The sequence below is a fragment of the Doryrhamphus excisus genome, chromosome 1 (genome assembly GCF_030265055.1).
Source record: "Doryrhamphus excisus isolate RoL2022-K1 chromosome 1, RoL_Dexc_1.0, whole genome shotgun sequence".
Lineage (NCBI taxonomy): Eukaryota > Metazoa > Chordata > Actinopteri > Syngnathiformes > Syngnathidae > Doryrhamphus > Doryrhamphus excisus.
This window is the reverse complement of record NC_080466.1, coordinates 37,869,993-37,885,300: the sequence shown is the minus strand read 5'-3', so window position 1 is coordinate 37,885,300 and position 15,308 is coordinate 37,869,993. Positions and strand designations below refer to the sequence as shown.

Sequence of the window (15,308 nt, the reverse complement as noted above, 5' to 3'; positions counted from 1 at the left end):
AAAAACTTTATGGTACATCAACAAGGATTCAACAGCTACACAAACATGCAGCAAACAACTACTATACTGTCAAACTAACCAGAGTATGCAGCTCTGCTCCACTTGTTGTACATAAAATTGTGTATATTCAAATGTACAGTATTCCTATTAATCTGACCATGCCTCAGTGCACACATTGTATTGGCAGAGGGAGAGGCCGAGAGTGTCCATGTATCTGTTTCACGAGGAAAATATGTTGATAGTTAGACCACAAAGTCTTCATCGGACTGTCGGAATGCAGAACCTGGAAATTCCGCTATGTAGCATTTCTTACATCTCTTAACTCCTTTACATCGTGGTCATTAGAGGTCATCTAAGTGACATCACATGAATGATGATGTGCCCATGCCGACAAGTTGAGTCAAACTTTTCTAAAAATATAGCTCCCTCATGCGCCATTATAAATGGGCGTGATGCATATATGACGCCAAATGTAACCTTATCCACACGTAACAGCGCATCAAAAACAATGCAGTAGTCCCAGGCCTTTCACAGCTATGCAGTTGAAGCTGGAGCCTGTTTTGAAAACTGATGACTAATCTTAGGCCCCACCCCTCAAACCACAGACTGACACATGTGGATTTGCATGGCAGCAGCTGCTTCTCGAGCTGCTGCTCGGACTTTAAAATAAAGATGGTAACGACCAACAAGATGGTCAGCAAACAAAGCAAAAAGTGGAAGTGAGGAATGCAGAAATAAGAAAAGCAAAAGTTGAGTTATTGATGTGGGATCAGTGTCAAGATGTGTTGGGGAATGAATACACTGGATTTCTTTGATAGTGGCGTAAACAGCTATATTGCATTTCTGGTATCATCACTATTTGAGAAGCACCGGACAAAATCAACAAGAAGGTTAAAAGGTGCTGCATATCTTTGGCTCCAGATTACGTTTTCCATTTCACCACCATCACCATAAGCTAGCATTTGTTGTCAACAGTAGCTAAAAAGAACAGATTGTACCGAAAAAAAATATAAGTACAAGTTAAACTGCATTCATTTTGGCATAAATTGTCATTGCATTCAATCACGCCTAACACTAGCAGCTAAACTTTGTCAAATTGCTACCATTAGCGGACAACAAAGCGTGTTACGTTGGACGTAGCTTATGTACGCAAACCAAAAAGTGGGCAGGATAAAATGCTTGCAGAACATTCGAACTGCCTAAACAAGACTTTAAGTGCACATATACCAGTATATGGATAGTGGAACCTCGGTTAGCGTCCGCCTCGGTTAGCATCCGCCATGGTTAGCGTGTTTTTTTTTTTGGTTAGAGTAAAAAATGTTTGCCAAAACTGTCTTTAGCTCCATTTTAGATTGCTGAGGTGAGAAACACTATTGAATTCAAGAAAGAACTCATGGTAAAACCATAAGGTGTTGATCTCGCTGCCATCTTGTGTCTTTGGGAGCAGTCAAGAATCATTATGCCTTATATTCTTCATTTATATGCATTTCTAATTGTAATTTAATAATTCTGTATAATTCCACTCTGGAACAGATGTACAGTATTTCTTTTATTTTCTCTGAAATAATAATAATAATCCTTTGTCCCAGAAAAGGGAGCGTCGGTACAGCAGTGGAATTCTATCCAAGGAATTCCCATTACCATTATGTTTGTTAGTTAGTAGGATTACTCAGATAGTATTCCATTTTCAAACAAACTTTACTGTGTACAATTACAATTATTGACAATTAAAATTACTGAATTTTAGCATTGTTCAGCCTTTGTTGATATCTGCACTTGTCATTCCGGATTTGTGGTATTAATGACCAAAAAAGCAACAGATTAACGCCAAAGACACAACAAGCATTACATGATTCATTTTCTGAACTGCCGGATGACACATGAATCATATTAATAGAACAGCAGTGTTGTTTACTTCAACAACAACGCCACAAAAGCCTAACTTTTTAACTCCTCATACTTCAACGCACGTCAAACTTACATAGAAAAACAACAGGCTGTTCAAATACACAAGTGATCTTCCATACGAGAACTATACAGTGTTGACAGGTAGCAGTCAGGAAGTCCTTCAACACACACACATAAAAAAAGTCAGTACTGCAATCCTGATACATACCATAAGTTTTCTTGTGTGATAGTATCCTCTATATATGTTGTTCTAAGCACTCCTGAGATGTTATCTTCAGGCTGGGTCACCTTAGATCCTTGCTGAAACAAACACTTTTTAATCCACATGCATGTATATGCACATACACACACATGAACACGTCTAAAAAAAAAAAAAACACGCCCCAGTAGTGCACAAGTTACTGCTCCGCCCTATAGGAAGTGCACACAACAAGCTGGTAGGTTTCAAGCCCCTCCCCTTCCCGCTGAGCAGGCTGAGTCAGATTGGACGGTCGGGTCAACACAGAACAGCCCACTTTTCTTTGCCTGCATGGAAAATAAAAAAATAAAAAAATATATCACCCTGGGGGTGTCTGACTTTGGGGCTGGGCCTGGGCAAGTTATATAAATAGGATTGTGGCAGTACCAGTAGCAGACATGATGGCCTACATGCATTCGTGTACGCAGATGAAATAAAAGAAGAAGAAATTGGTCGTCCAATAGCGTCTGGGTGTGACTGATAGACTCACTGCTCTGGAATCTAGACTGCACAGCCACTCCAACAGAGGCAGAGTGTATGCGGTTTGGAAGGAAAAGAAGAGAAGGAGGCGGAACACATCACATGTTGTCCCTACCCCACCCAAACACAACACGGCGAGAACAAAAAGCTTCATTTAAAACATAACAAAAAGGACATAACGCGACCGAGTACATGAACACAAGTACGGACATGTTTCCTGCGGCCTTCGTAGATCTTTAAAGCGAATGTGAATGTTGTGCTGAATGTACAGGAAATACAACTGCCAGATGTTACGTAAGCATGATCAGCAGGAGGAAAAAAAAAGGCTTTCTCTGTCTCTGCATGCTGCCTGCTTTAAGAAGCTAATCCTTTTAGCGACTTTAAAGACATTGCCCTACAATGTCCTGTGTTATCAAGCGTGCTCAATAGAAATGGAGCAGCACCTCCTTGTGTCTATTAATACTCACAACACTTAAGTGACAATGAAGTGGCACTCTACTGTGAGGGCTTACCGTGTCTGTCAGCTCACACTTTTGTGCTATTTTCTGCTTCGTAACAAACACTGTGGTTCAAATGTGGGTCACTGTTGTTATGTCTGACAGTCATGATTGACATTTGTCCGTGTGTGTCAGGATACACTCACGTGCCACACCAGTTTGAGGTTAGGGCCAGAAATATGCATACTCTTGCTAAATTTGGATTTGTCTCTTAAAACTGGAAATGATTTATAAAATTACGGTTTTCCAATAAAGAAAGTACATTTCATTTTCTGATTTGCATACAATATGGTCCAAACTTTGTCCTGTTTGTGTTGTATTTTATCACAAAACTTGCTGTTAGCATGCTAACAAAATGGCAACCGGAACCATCAACTATCAGCTGGAAAACGGAGTTAGCTTTCAGGAAAATATCAGTTCCCAACTAAAAAAAAAAGAGTATTTTTTTTAATTTGGGAATTGAAAAAAACTTTTAAAAAAAGAGTATAAAGTTAGCTTTCAGGAAAATATCAGTTCCCAACTAAAAAAAAAAGTATTTTTTTAAAAAAAAAGAGTATTTTTTTTAGTTGGAAACTGATATTTTCCTGAAAGCTAACTTTATACTCTTTTTTTCCCAACAAAAAAAAAGAGTATTTTTTTTTAGTTGGGAACTGATATTTTCCTGAAAGTTTGCTGCATGTTTGTGTAGCTGTTGCATCCTTGTTGATGTACCATAAAGTTTGTATTTCAGGAAAATATCAGTTCCCAACTAAAAAAAATACTCTTTTTTTTTTAGGTGGGAACTGATATTTTCCTGAAAGCTAACTCCGCTAGCTTTAAAAAAAAAAAAAAGAGTATTTTTGTTTTGTGAAGCATTTCAAGCATAACTTTCACTTAACAGTGTGTCCAAGCTCTGCCTTCTTCGTCAGGGGTTGGTTTGCATTGTGGAGGGGTTTATGCAGGATTCAGATGTAGAGCTCCACTCCCTCTAATGCATGATGCATAATGCATGCATGATGCAAGAAACATTTCTGGTCATTCACTTTTAATGCACACCCCTACTCGCCAAATATAGCAACCGTGTTGCTAAATTATCAACATGGATCTCTTCTACATATGAGGTGTGTTTGGGAGAAGAGTTTGGGAGTCACCACAGTACCATAACAAATGAAGCAAGACATCCGCTTAACCCTTTACTTACATTCTCCTTTGATTCATTTGGTTTGTGCTACTAACTCGGAACTAGCTATGAAAAAAACAACCACACTGCACACATTGACACTGAGGCTGGGAACACCGCAGTAGGCTGGATTGCAAGGTTAATGGTGTGCGTAAACACTTAATGTATGGTTCCAATAGTGCCCTAAGCACTGCCCTGTTCTTGAGAGATAGCTCTTGCATGTTTTCTTGCATGACAACCCCTATTAATTAATACATTTTGCAAATAAAGTAAAGCTGCGAAATTCGAAGCGTTGGACGACGGCATACCTAATTGCCAAGTTTGGACTTCTATGTGAGCCACACAGCGAACGGTCTACTTCTTGAAAGCATCACATGAATAGACTTGCCCCAAAACCAGCAAGCAGATGATTATAAAAGTCAAAATTACAACCTTGACTTGGAAATGTGTGTGACTCTAGACCAGAGGCTCCACCTAGCGTCTGAATTATCCAAGCCTTTTTATCTCCAAATCCTCTAAAAAGGACAGATAGATGGGCCATTCCCAGCCATGGATGAAATATTTGTGTGTGTTTCTGGACCTTCCTGCATAAATCTACTTTAACAACTTGGCACCATCAACACAGCCTCTCATTCTAGGGCAAAGACAGCATTGCAATGCTTGTACTGTGAACTCAAATGCCTTACTTGGTAACCCCTAGCAACACTTATCTGTGTTGTCAAATAATGAGCCAAAGCAGGCCTTGACCCCGCCCAGTCAGAACTTTAAAGAGTTCTTCTTCATGTGGGAAGCTTGTTTATGTAAAATGTTAGAGAGTACAAATAGTTTCCCTGGGAATTTTATGCACTGGTCGACAATTGCAACGGGAATTCCAAAAGGAATTGTATGTTGAAATTGCAAATAGTCTGCTGCTGATATGTTAATAGGTTGTGCTGAGTGAACAGGAAAGACTGGAATAACCTACTGAAGATTGGGAGAAATGTGGAAAATATTATACCCGCAGGCTTCGGTAACAAAAAAATCGAACCCCAAGCAAATACACAGCAGATGTTACCAAGTAGCTCTCAAAAAAACACAGCAATTTCCTGTTAGGAAGACCTAAACCTGAGGTGAAAAGGAAGGGAATATTTGATACGAGTGTGCATGATGTCATGGATTGCCAATCTCTGCAGTCCCAGCTAGCATACTAACATGCAACATTGTCGTGTTTTACATTAAAAACCTAAGCAGATATCATTTGTTATTTCAATTGGCTATTCATTTTTATTCATATGGTGCCAAATCCAACAGAAACCGGTTTCAATCCTGGCCTAATTTATGTAACAAGCAAACAAATCGCCATGAGCAAATCATCTCTTTGAAATGGGTGTGCTCGAATACTGCAACAAGATGATAATATTTAAAAAAAACATCTGTTTAGAGGCTCATTGGCTCATTTCATCAGAATATTAAACAAAAGAGATATACTGTATACAATCTGTGGTTGTTTTATCAACTAAAAATGCCTTGGATCCTTTAGGCAGGGGTGTGCAAAGTGCAGCTGTTTTTTTTTAATTTATTTTATTCTAAAAATACAATTAAACAGAAAAAACAGCAAAAAATGAATAAAAACAGTGAATAAAAACAGTACTTTTATGAGAATAAAGACAAAATATTAGGAGAATAAAGTAATCATATTAAGATTTAAAAAAAAGACTCCAATTGCATAAAATTGAAAAATTAAAGACTACAAATTTTACTTTTTCCCAAATATTATGAGAATCAAATTAATTCAATTAATTTTTAATTAATTTAGGTTGAGTGAAATTTACAGTATATTATTATGCTAATAAAGTCAAAATATTATGACAATAATATTATTATGTTATAATATTATTATAAAATTATATGATAATATTATGACAATATAATAATAAAAGAGAATAATAAAAGAAAATTTTAAGAGACAAAATTGGCATGAAGAAATAAAAAAATAAAAACAGAAATAGCAAAAAAAAAACAAAAACGTAATTTTAGGTTGGGTAAAATTTACAGTATATTATTGTGCTAATGAAGTCAAAATATTATGATAATAAAATAATATTATGTTATAATATTATTATAATATATAATAATATTATGACAATAATGATAATAAAAGACATAATATTAAGAGACAAAATTGACAAGAAGAAATAAAAAAATAAAAACAAAAATAGCAACAACAAAAAAAAGTAATGCAACAAGAAAAAGTTGAGTCATACTAATAATATGCTTGTCACGGATAACACAAAACCACGATGCAGGTCAAAGCTGACCCCAATTTGGAGAAAAAAACAAGACCTGAACTCACATAGAACTCACACAACCATTCATACCTACACTCACACCTATGGGAAATGTAATTCCATACAGATAAGCACAGCCATATATGGACATTTGTAATCAACAGAACTTCTCCAGTTTCAATGTGCATCCATGTCCTTGTGCTTTAGGTGTCCTTTGCTCTGCCATCTCTAAATTTAGTTTGCTGCCCTTCACTTCAACTAACCCTCAGAGTCTGCAGTTACCAAGAATCTTCGTAATTATATCACACAAAGTAAGCATTCGTATCAGGAAATACAGCTGCCTTAAATCAAGCATGGCAGATGTAGACCGACAGCAGGAACAAAAACAGCATCACGTCAGTGAAGCACATTGACAGGTGAGCCCTCCAGCCTGTCAACCTGATTTTACAAGACAGACTGACAACGTTTGGGTGTGCAGTCAACATACACGATATACACAACCACGTTCAAAACACAGAATTACAATTATTTACTCCATAGGAAAATATATATACATCGGTGTGCTTAACCGTTACATAATATGTTGACATATATCATCTACTCAGCAGATTCTTATGCCTATTTTAAGCATTGCATAACATACATGCTCGTTTGACATAAGTCGCTCCAAATAGCAGGTTATTGATGACTTCAGTGTTCGGATGTCATGTGACAAATGTTCAGTGACCCACACACGAGGCACTCGAACCAAGCTGATCTATGTTCGTTAAAAACACAGAATAATGGGATTTCCTGGGAATAATGGGAATGGAATGCGATGCAGTGATTTTAAGCAACATTATAAAAGGTGGAAAATTTACGTTTTTATGTATTACACATTAATCATTTTAATGAATTTGTTCATTTTATGATGCATAATCAAGAGTTTGTGATGTACCATATACTGTACTTTATAACATGTAACATATACATATTTTTTTGCATGTTTGTCACACTTGTTACACATGATCATCAGATCATCGAACTAATTTAAATATTAGTTACTGAAGACAAAATGCAGTTTTTAAATTAAACTACCCCAAGTCTGCAGCGGCAACTCATCCAAGAAGTCACAAAAGACCCCACAAAGTCCAAAGACTTCAGACTTCAGACTTCAAAGTCTCACTTCAGTGAAAGGTCAGTGTTCATGACCCCAACATAAAAAAAGACACTGGACAAAAACGGCTCACATGACAGAGTTCCAAGACCAAAATTACTGCTGAACAAAAAGAAAAATTAAGGCTGGTCTTAATTTTGCCAGAATTTTTGCTGAGACAAAAGAAGAACTTTTTGGAAAATGTGAAAAGTAAAAGTAATGCCGCATTTCAGAAAAAGATCATCATACCAACAGTAGAATATAGTGGTGGTAGTGTGATGGTCTGGGCTATTTTGCTGTCTCAGGACCTGGAAAACTTGGTGTTTAAGCTGTGATAAATGAAACCATGAAATCTGCAGTCTACCAAAAAATCCTGAAGGAGAATGTCCGGATATTCATATATATATGATATTCATATATATATTTAACACTATTATTGGTACCATTAGCTTTCTTTGCTAAATGACTTGTAGTTTGACTAAAGTTGACGTTACCAAATATGGCTACCTGACCTTTAAAGGGTTTGGGTTATAACTGTTTCCTCTTATCATCTGTGGACTTTGTTCTGATGCGTGTGCATGTGATATGTAGATATGTCTTCCTAAGCAGGCTGTAATGCAGCTGTGTCCAATATGAGGCTTGGGGGCCATTTGTGGACCACTGCCACTTTTTTGGAACATTAAAAATAAGGTTTAAAAAAGTATTGTGGTTTGGTTACTATATGTGAAAATTACTTTTTGTTTTTTTCAGTTGGTTATACTCAATAAATAATCATACAATTTGTAGTTTTCATTATGTTGTTCAAAGATTTCTATGTTTTATTATGACAAGCACTGTTTGCTAAACATTTAACATTGCATTGGTTTGAGACTTTATTTTGATTTTTTGGGATACGGGCTTTTGGAAAGCTATTTTCTAATAGAAATGTTCTTGCTGTGCCTGCGAGCAACAGAACTGACCCCTTCCCGTAAAAATCCGGAACATGGCATTCTCAGTCTGCATGTCAACCCTGCCAAACAGCAAGTAAACAAACACTCTGATAATAAAGCTCTGATAGCTAAACAGCCAAAAGCGGATCTTCATTGAAAGACAATTGCACCGAGATAAAATATGTATAATTCTAGACTGTACAAAAAAAAAAAGAAGTCCGAGTCCAGCAACACCCTTTCAGATTGCTCCATCGCAGCACGCATTATCACATGAGAATGCTATTTGGGCGAGACGCAGGAAGTCTCAAAAGACTCAACAATCTGTGTAAAACGTACAAAAACAAAAACACACACACCTGCTTGTGTGCCTTTAACACAGTGACGGCCTTGTACCAGACTTGGTTTAATATCTCACCGCTTGTACACACATCCACATACTGAGCTCACAGGGGGCTGACCAGGAGCTCCACATTCCGAAAGCAGGGAGAGAGGTCCACCTTGGAGGGGTGCCAACATGGTTTTTCCACTGTGAGAGTTTCTCTTAGTGGGCTAGTACAACACAAACCTTTCTTTTTACACGCTGATTTACAGTAACAAAACAAAACACACGTGGATACTTTCACTCGGTTGCTCAGCACATTTCACACACACACACACATACTTGAACACACACCTGCTCCTCCACGGCAACATCCTGTAGGGCTGGGGTCTCACGGGGGCCTCGGATCCAGCTCAGTATCTGCCCCATGTTGGCTAATGGTGCCTCTCTCTCTGTGTGTGTGTGTGTGTGTGTTTGTGTGTCAGCTGCTGGCGTGTCTGTCAGCTCGCAGCAGCATGTTTCCAGCACGCAGGGAGAAGAAAAGGGGAGGGTTCAGCAAAGAGGGTGTGGTCTGGGAAGCACAGTACAGTCAGGAGGCATGGCTCACATGTGCATAAGTCAAACTGGGTTTTTAACTCTTAAGGGATTAGAAGAGAAGCGAACGGAAGCCACCTGAGGAGCCTGCACGCAATCTATATCATGCAAAACATACCCAGGCATGAATACAGGGATGAAATATAACATTGTCATAAACGGGGGAGAGCATTTTATGAGTGTAAATAAATATAACCGCTTGACCACACCCATTTTGACAATCATATTCATGCCTTAAACACACACACACACACTCACACAGGTAAATCAACAAACTTAGGAGCTTATGTAACTTCAAGACTAATATAACATGTGTGGAAATATGGGGTAATAACTATAAAAGCAATCTTCACTTGCTAAATGTACTGCAAAAAAGGTCAGTAAGGATAATTCATAATGCCGCCTACAGAGAACATACTAACTCCTTATTTATAAAATCACAAATACTTCAACTTTCTGATATAGTTCATCTTCAAACAGCTAAAATAATGCATAAGACTAAAAATAACCAATTACCTAAAAATGTCATCCAATACTTCTCTACAGGAGAGGAGAAATATGATCTCAGGGAAGAACTACATTTGAAACACTTATATGCTAGGACTACGTTAAAAAGCCATAGCATTTCAGTATGTGGGATCAAACTATGGAATGGATTGAGTAAGGAAATCAAACAATGCACAACAATGAGCCAATTCAAGAAACAATACAAGCAGTTGATGTTTGCTAAATACAAGGATGAAGAGTCTTGAACCAGTCATGATGTGCTATATATATCACTATATTGACACTTACTATGGTACACATTATGCCATTGTATGGTCATATCACCTTGTACTTCGATACGAGGTACATTATTAAAAAAAAAAAAAAAAAAAAACTTAAATCAGAGGTCTCAAACTCGCGGCCCGCAGGCCAAATGCGGCCCACGGGACGCTATTTTGAGGCCCACGCCTTGATATGAAAGTTTCATTTGTTAATTTGTTTCATTTGTATTTTGATTTGCTTATTTATTTTTCCATCTTATTTTGTGTCGAAAAATAAAAAATTAACATGAAACGTTTATTTAATAATTTAATAATAAATAAAAATTAATTTGTTCATTTGTTTTTTGATTTGATTATTTATTTTTCCATCTAATTTTGTGTTGAAAAATAAAAATTAACATTAAACATTATTTAATAATTTAATAAGAAATAAAAGTTAATGTTTTATCAGAGCTTTTCCAAAGAACCAAAGCACTGAAAAAGTGGAGGGTATAGCAGAAGCATTGATGACTATTATATTATATATATATTTATGAATATTTAATATAATTAATATTGATTATAATTGAGACCCCGGCCTTAAACTGTAATATGGAAAGCAGGAAGTGAACAAATGTAACAGTTACTGATTGTAAAAGTACCAGATGGAGGGGTAGGATTTAATAAGCTTTGCTTCTTCCTACTCCTTTTGGACATGTGGAACTGGGAACTGATTATGGGATGCATTCAATTGTAATCTGATGCATGTTCAGATGAAATAAAACCATTACTATTACCATAAAACACCTGCATCCTGTATGTACATTCAACATAATATCATATGCACATTAAAAAGATACTTGTTTCAAGCTTAAATTATGGGAAGTCCTTTACAGGATTTATGCAAGTTTACTTCATAAATACTTGCTCTTGAAACACCTAAAGCAAACAATAAGCGATAAAAACAAGAAAACATTTCAAGCTATTGTTTTTACTTGTCACCTTAAAGCACAAAGTCTGCATTCCTATCTGCTGTACCTCACCCACAACTTGCAAGCACGGTGCGCCTCTTGGGCCCGTACTTGGGTGGAGCGTGTGCAGACAATACGGCCTTTGAGTGAGTCACTGTGATACAATCAGCATTTTAAAGCCGTGCGCTCGTACCATTAATGTTTTTATAAACTTGCTACTCCCGTTTGTGCAGCCGGCAAACAAAGGTTAACTGAAACTTTAAATCATAGACTTTCTTTTCTAGATATAATATACTGTATTTGTACTATGCATGAGGAACATGAGCCAAGGGTTGGGTGCACTAGTCTGCTGAGATGTTTAAAAAAAATGTCATGTGAACGGTACATGCTTCCCACATGTCTTACATGCATGTTACAACCAATTTGTCTTCCTTTCCTGTCATGCAGAAACACTACTGTCAGTGTGAGGCCCCAACTAACCCAGCTAGTCCAACTAGCTGGTGCACCATGGGAAACAATACTCCGCCTGTAGTTGTAGTGCCTGTGTTGTCAACTGTGATGATGGAGGCTCTGCTCAAGATTTAATGAGATCAGCATTGCATGAGAAGACACAATTAGATGTATTGTTACAATAAAAGATAATTATTATTATTATTGCACTACAGTAAGCAGGGCTCTATTATATTTAACGTGAAGTCACTGCTTGTCTATGTCCAGTCCATCAACAACCTCAGACATCGCTATGTGTTGCATTGTTAGCGGCACTTAGCAAACATTCATTTCATTCACTGGACATAAATATCGTGGTGTATGAAGAGCTACACTAAAAGCTAAAAATAAAAGGGGTGCAGACACATCGTAAATAGGGTTGGGTATCTTTTACATACAAGCCAAGCCGGGACTTTTGAAACAGTAGATAGCAACAAAGTGGTGCAAATTCACCTAGCATTTTAGCATCTAGCTAAAATTTTAGCATCTAGCATCTAACTAAATGTTCATGCCAAAACACTCAAAAGTTCACTCCATCATGGACAACCGACATCATCCAATGCACGGCATCATATCTCGACAGAAGAGAAGTGTCAGTGACAAGTTATTATCCCTGCCTTGTTCCACACCATGCGACTTTTCAACAGAACAAAGAAAACGCAGTAAAAACACACACAGGACTGGACTTACTAAGTTATTATTGGGGATGTCCGATATGCAATATTGTCCAAACCTCAATATACGATACCGAGATCAGCCGATACTGATAACTGATATGTGCAACATGAGATACACATATGTGTTGTATATAGTATTTTTTTTAATATGGCTTTTCATGATCGGGAAAAAAATCTGATACAATATCAACGGATATTGCATTTTTATGCTGTTCATACAGCACACTCTATTTCATTCACTCATTCATAAAAACAAATGTTATGTTCCATTTTGGATGAGTGGTTAGCGCACAGGCCACGCAGTTAGGAGACCTGAGTTCGATTCCACCCTCGGCCATCTCTGTGTGGAGTTTGCATGTTCTCCAAGTTTTCTCCGGGTACTCCGGTTTCCTCCCACATTCCAAAAACATGCTAGGTTAATTAGCGACTCCAAATTGTCCATAGGTATGAATGTGAGTGTGATTGTTTGTGAGTATTTGTCTATATGTGCCCTGTGATTGGCTGGCCACCAGTCCAGGGTGTACCCCGCCTCTCGCCTGAAGACAGCTGGGATAGGCTCCAGCACCACCCACGACCCCCGTGAGGATAGGGAATGAATAGAAAATGAATGAATTAATGAATATGCCACTTTAAATAGGGATGTCTGATATAAGCATAAAAATCGGTTGATATCGATAAAAAAAATGCTGTATACAGCACGTATGTGTTCATTCCACCACAGGAGATAGTGTATGTCATGTTACACATATCAGTATCAGAAATTTAGTATTGGCATATCAATTTTCTGCAAAAAAAAAGCCATCCATAATTTTTTTTTAAAAATTCTGTTTGGTATTTTATTCCCCGAATTAATCAAAACATGACCTTAAAAGTACTGAACCGTGATTACAGTACAATGGTACACCCCAAGTAGAGAGGAGGAAAACACCTTCTGGAGAGGTGGGTGTGTCGTTCCCACATTGTTCATTGGATTCTTGCGGTGTCTGCATAGTTACGGGTGTCACAACCATAAATGACTCAATCCACTCTACTGTGTACTTCATTTGAACCATGCAAAAAAGCCAACATCCTCAAAACTGCCATTTTTCCACACTTTCAGTATTCTCTGTATGATACAATATGTGTTATTTGAGGAAGCAGCCATTATCAGCATAATCTTGTGTGCAATCAGCAGAGGGAGACAAACATCAACTGAAGAACAAGCATGGCTGACTGAATAGGTGATTTAGGCATTTATGACCTTTGACACAAGAATAGATCATATTAGCTGTATATTTAAAGAGTTTAATTTTAAGGGAATAAATGTGTTGGTACATGTACAGCATTAATATGATGTATGCCTGTGTTGGATATTTTTGCATAGAAAAACAAACAATATTTCAACTGTAAAATGTTTCACAAAACTTTTTATATCTGACTGCTGTGCCCCGCCCCTCCCCGCTTTTACTCATGTTTTAACTGTATTAACCAATGAATGTTGTATTTTGGCGTGTCTTCTATTCTGTTTACTTGCTTTATTCAACTTCATTCTTCTGTAAAGTGTCTTTGAGTATTTTGAAAAGTGCTATACAAATAAAAAAATGTATTAAAACAGAAACATAAGAAACTCATTCCAAACACACACACTGTTGTTTGGCTACAGACTGGGAGGCTATAACAATACATTCAGGGGAACTCAACAGGATGCTGTGCCTCACCTATTGTTTTCCCCTGTGTAACATCAAAAGAGTAAGTATTTTAACATGTTTATGAGCTGATTTTAATAAATAACAACTGCTGGTAGTATTTCCAATAATTCACCCAAATGCAATATACACACATTTCAGTCTCATTGATAGTTTCCAATTGTAAAAAACACTTCCAGCTTCAATATATGAATGAATAAAACGTGCTATTGACTCAAAGGTACTTACTTTGTAGTAGTAGTAGGCTGCATAAGCCATGAGTGATGAGAAGGCGACGACACACGACTGGAAATAAAGAATCAATGGAACTTCTACTGGAACTTCTTTCTCTTATGAAATAAAAGTTGTCATGCCACTCCCAAGCACATTTGGGCAATTAACACACACACACACACACACACACACACACAGCTATCTGTGCTGTTTGCCTTTTGATTCACTGACTGACTTGCATGAAATTCTTTCTTTTACCGCAGCCTCTTCCTCTCCCAGTAAACAATAGTAGAGCATTGACCTGTATGTGTGTGTATGTGTGTGTGTGTGTGTGTGTGTTTTATGCACCACCCCCTCACTTCCATCACTGTGCATGCTTCCAAAGAAGTGGCCTGCTCATGTCTTAACTCATATCTTGTCACTCAACCCATGAGCAATACATGATGGTAAGAGTTGTGCAACGCCTCAGGATATGCAGACTACTACTTGTGGACACATCTTATTACTAGTGTACTCCACATACAATGTATATAGACACATAAAAAACAATGTAAACATCATCAGTTGGAAATAAAAATACAAAGATAAAAGCCACTAACCTCTTTGGTGTGTTTCTGATGACCGTGGTTTCTCCTTTTATGTGGCATTTTGGTGAGAGTGGATCAACTTTTTTACTTCCCTTCTCGCACAAAAGTCCAAAACGTGTACGAGTAAGTCCCTAGAAGCAGAATAAGTTTGCCCCTCCCGCTGGCACCACTTTCGGCTTTAAATGGTTTAAAGATGTTGGCACAAGCAGTGTTACTGAGTGTTTGTGTTACTTTAAGTGTAGCTATTCTTCTAAAAAAAATACAATAACTGTATTATTAAGTAACATTTTTCACTTTTTATTTAGTTTGAAACAACTTTGTTTAAACAGAGGAAACAAAGCCAATGTTAGGGGACACGCCCACATCCTTTTATTTGTATTTTTATCCTCTTCAATCAACTTTATTTAAACTGTA

The 15,308-nt window shown here is 37.3% G+C and overlaps 1 protein-coding gene across 16 annotated transcripts in view; it reads right to left on the bottom strand.

Annotated features, from left to right (window-relative positions):
• Nucleotides 1-15,064, bottom strand: part of cast (calpastatin) — a 36,020-nt gene extending 20,956 nt beyond the window's left edge. For 8 of the 16 annotated variants that reach the window (XM_058067501.1, XM_058067519.1, XM_058067619.1 and 5 more), the window contains exons 1-2: nt 14,907-14,969; nt 14,323-14,379 (exon numbers count right to left, since the gene is read on the bottom strand). In XM_058067501.1, coding sequence (XP_057923484.1) covers nt 14,323-14,379; nt 14,907-14,954 — 105 coding nt within the window. In that variant the 5' untranslated portion in view covers nt 14,955-14,969. Of the gene's footprint in view, nt 1-2,116; nt 2,439-9,274; nt 9,461-14,322; nt 14,380-14,906 lie in introns of those variants that run through there. The other 8 variants (XM_058067513.1, XM_058067592.1, XM_058067537.1 and 5 more) reach the window with 7 other exon arrangements.
• Between the last annotated feature and the right edge of the window lie 244 nt (nt 15,065-15,308).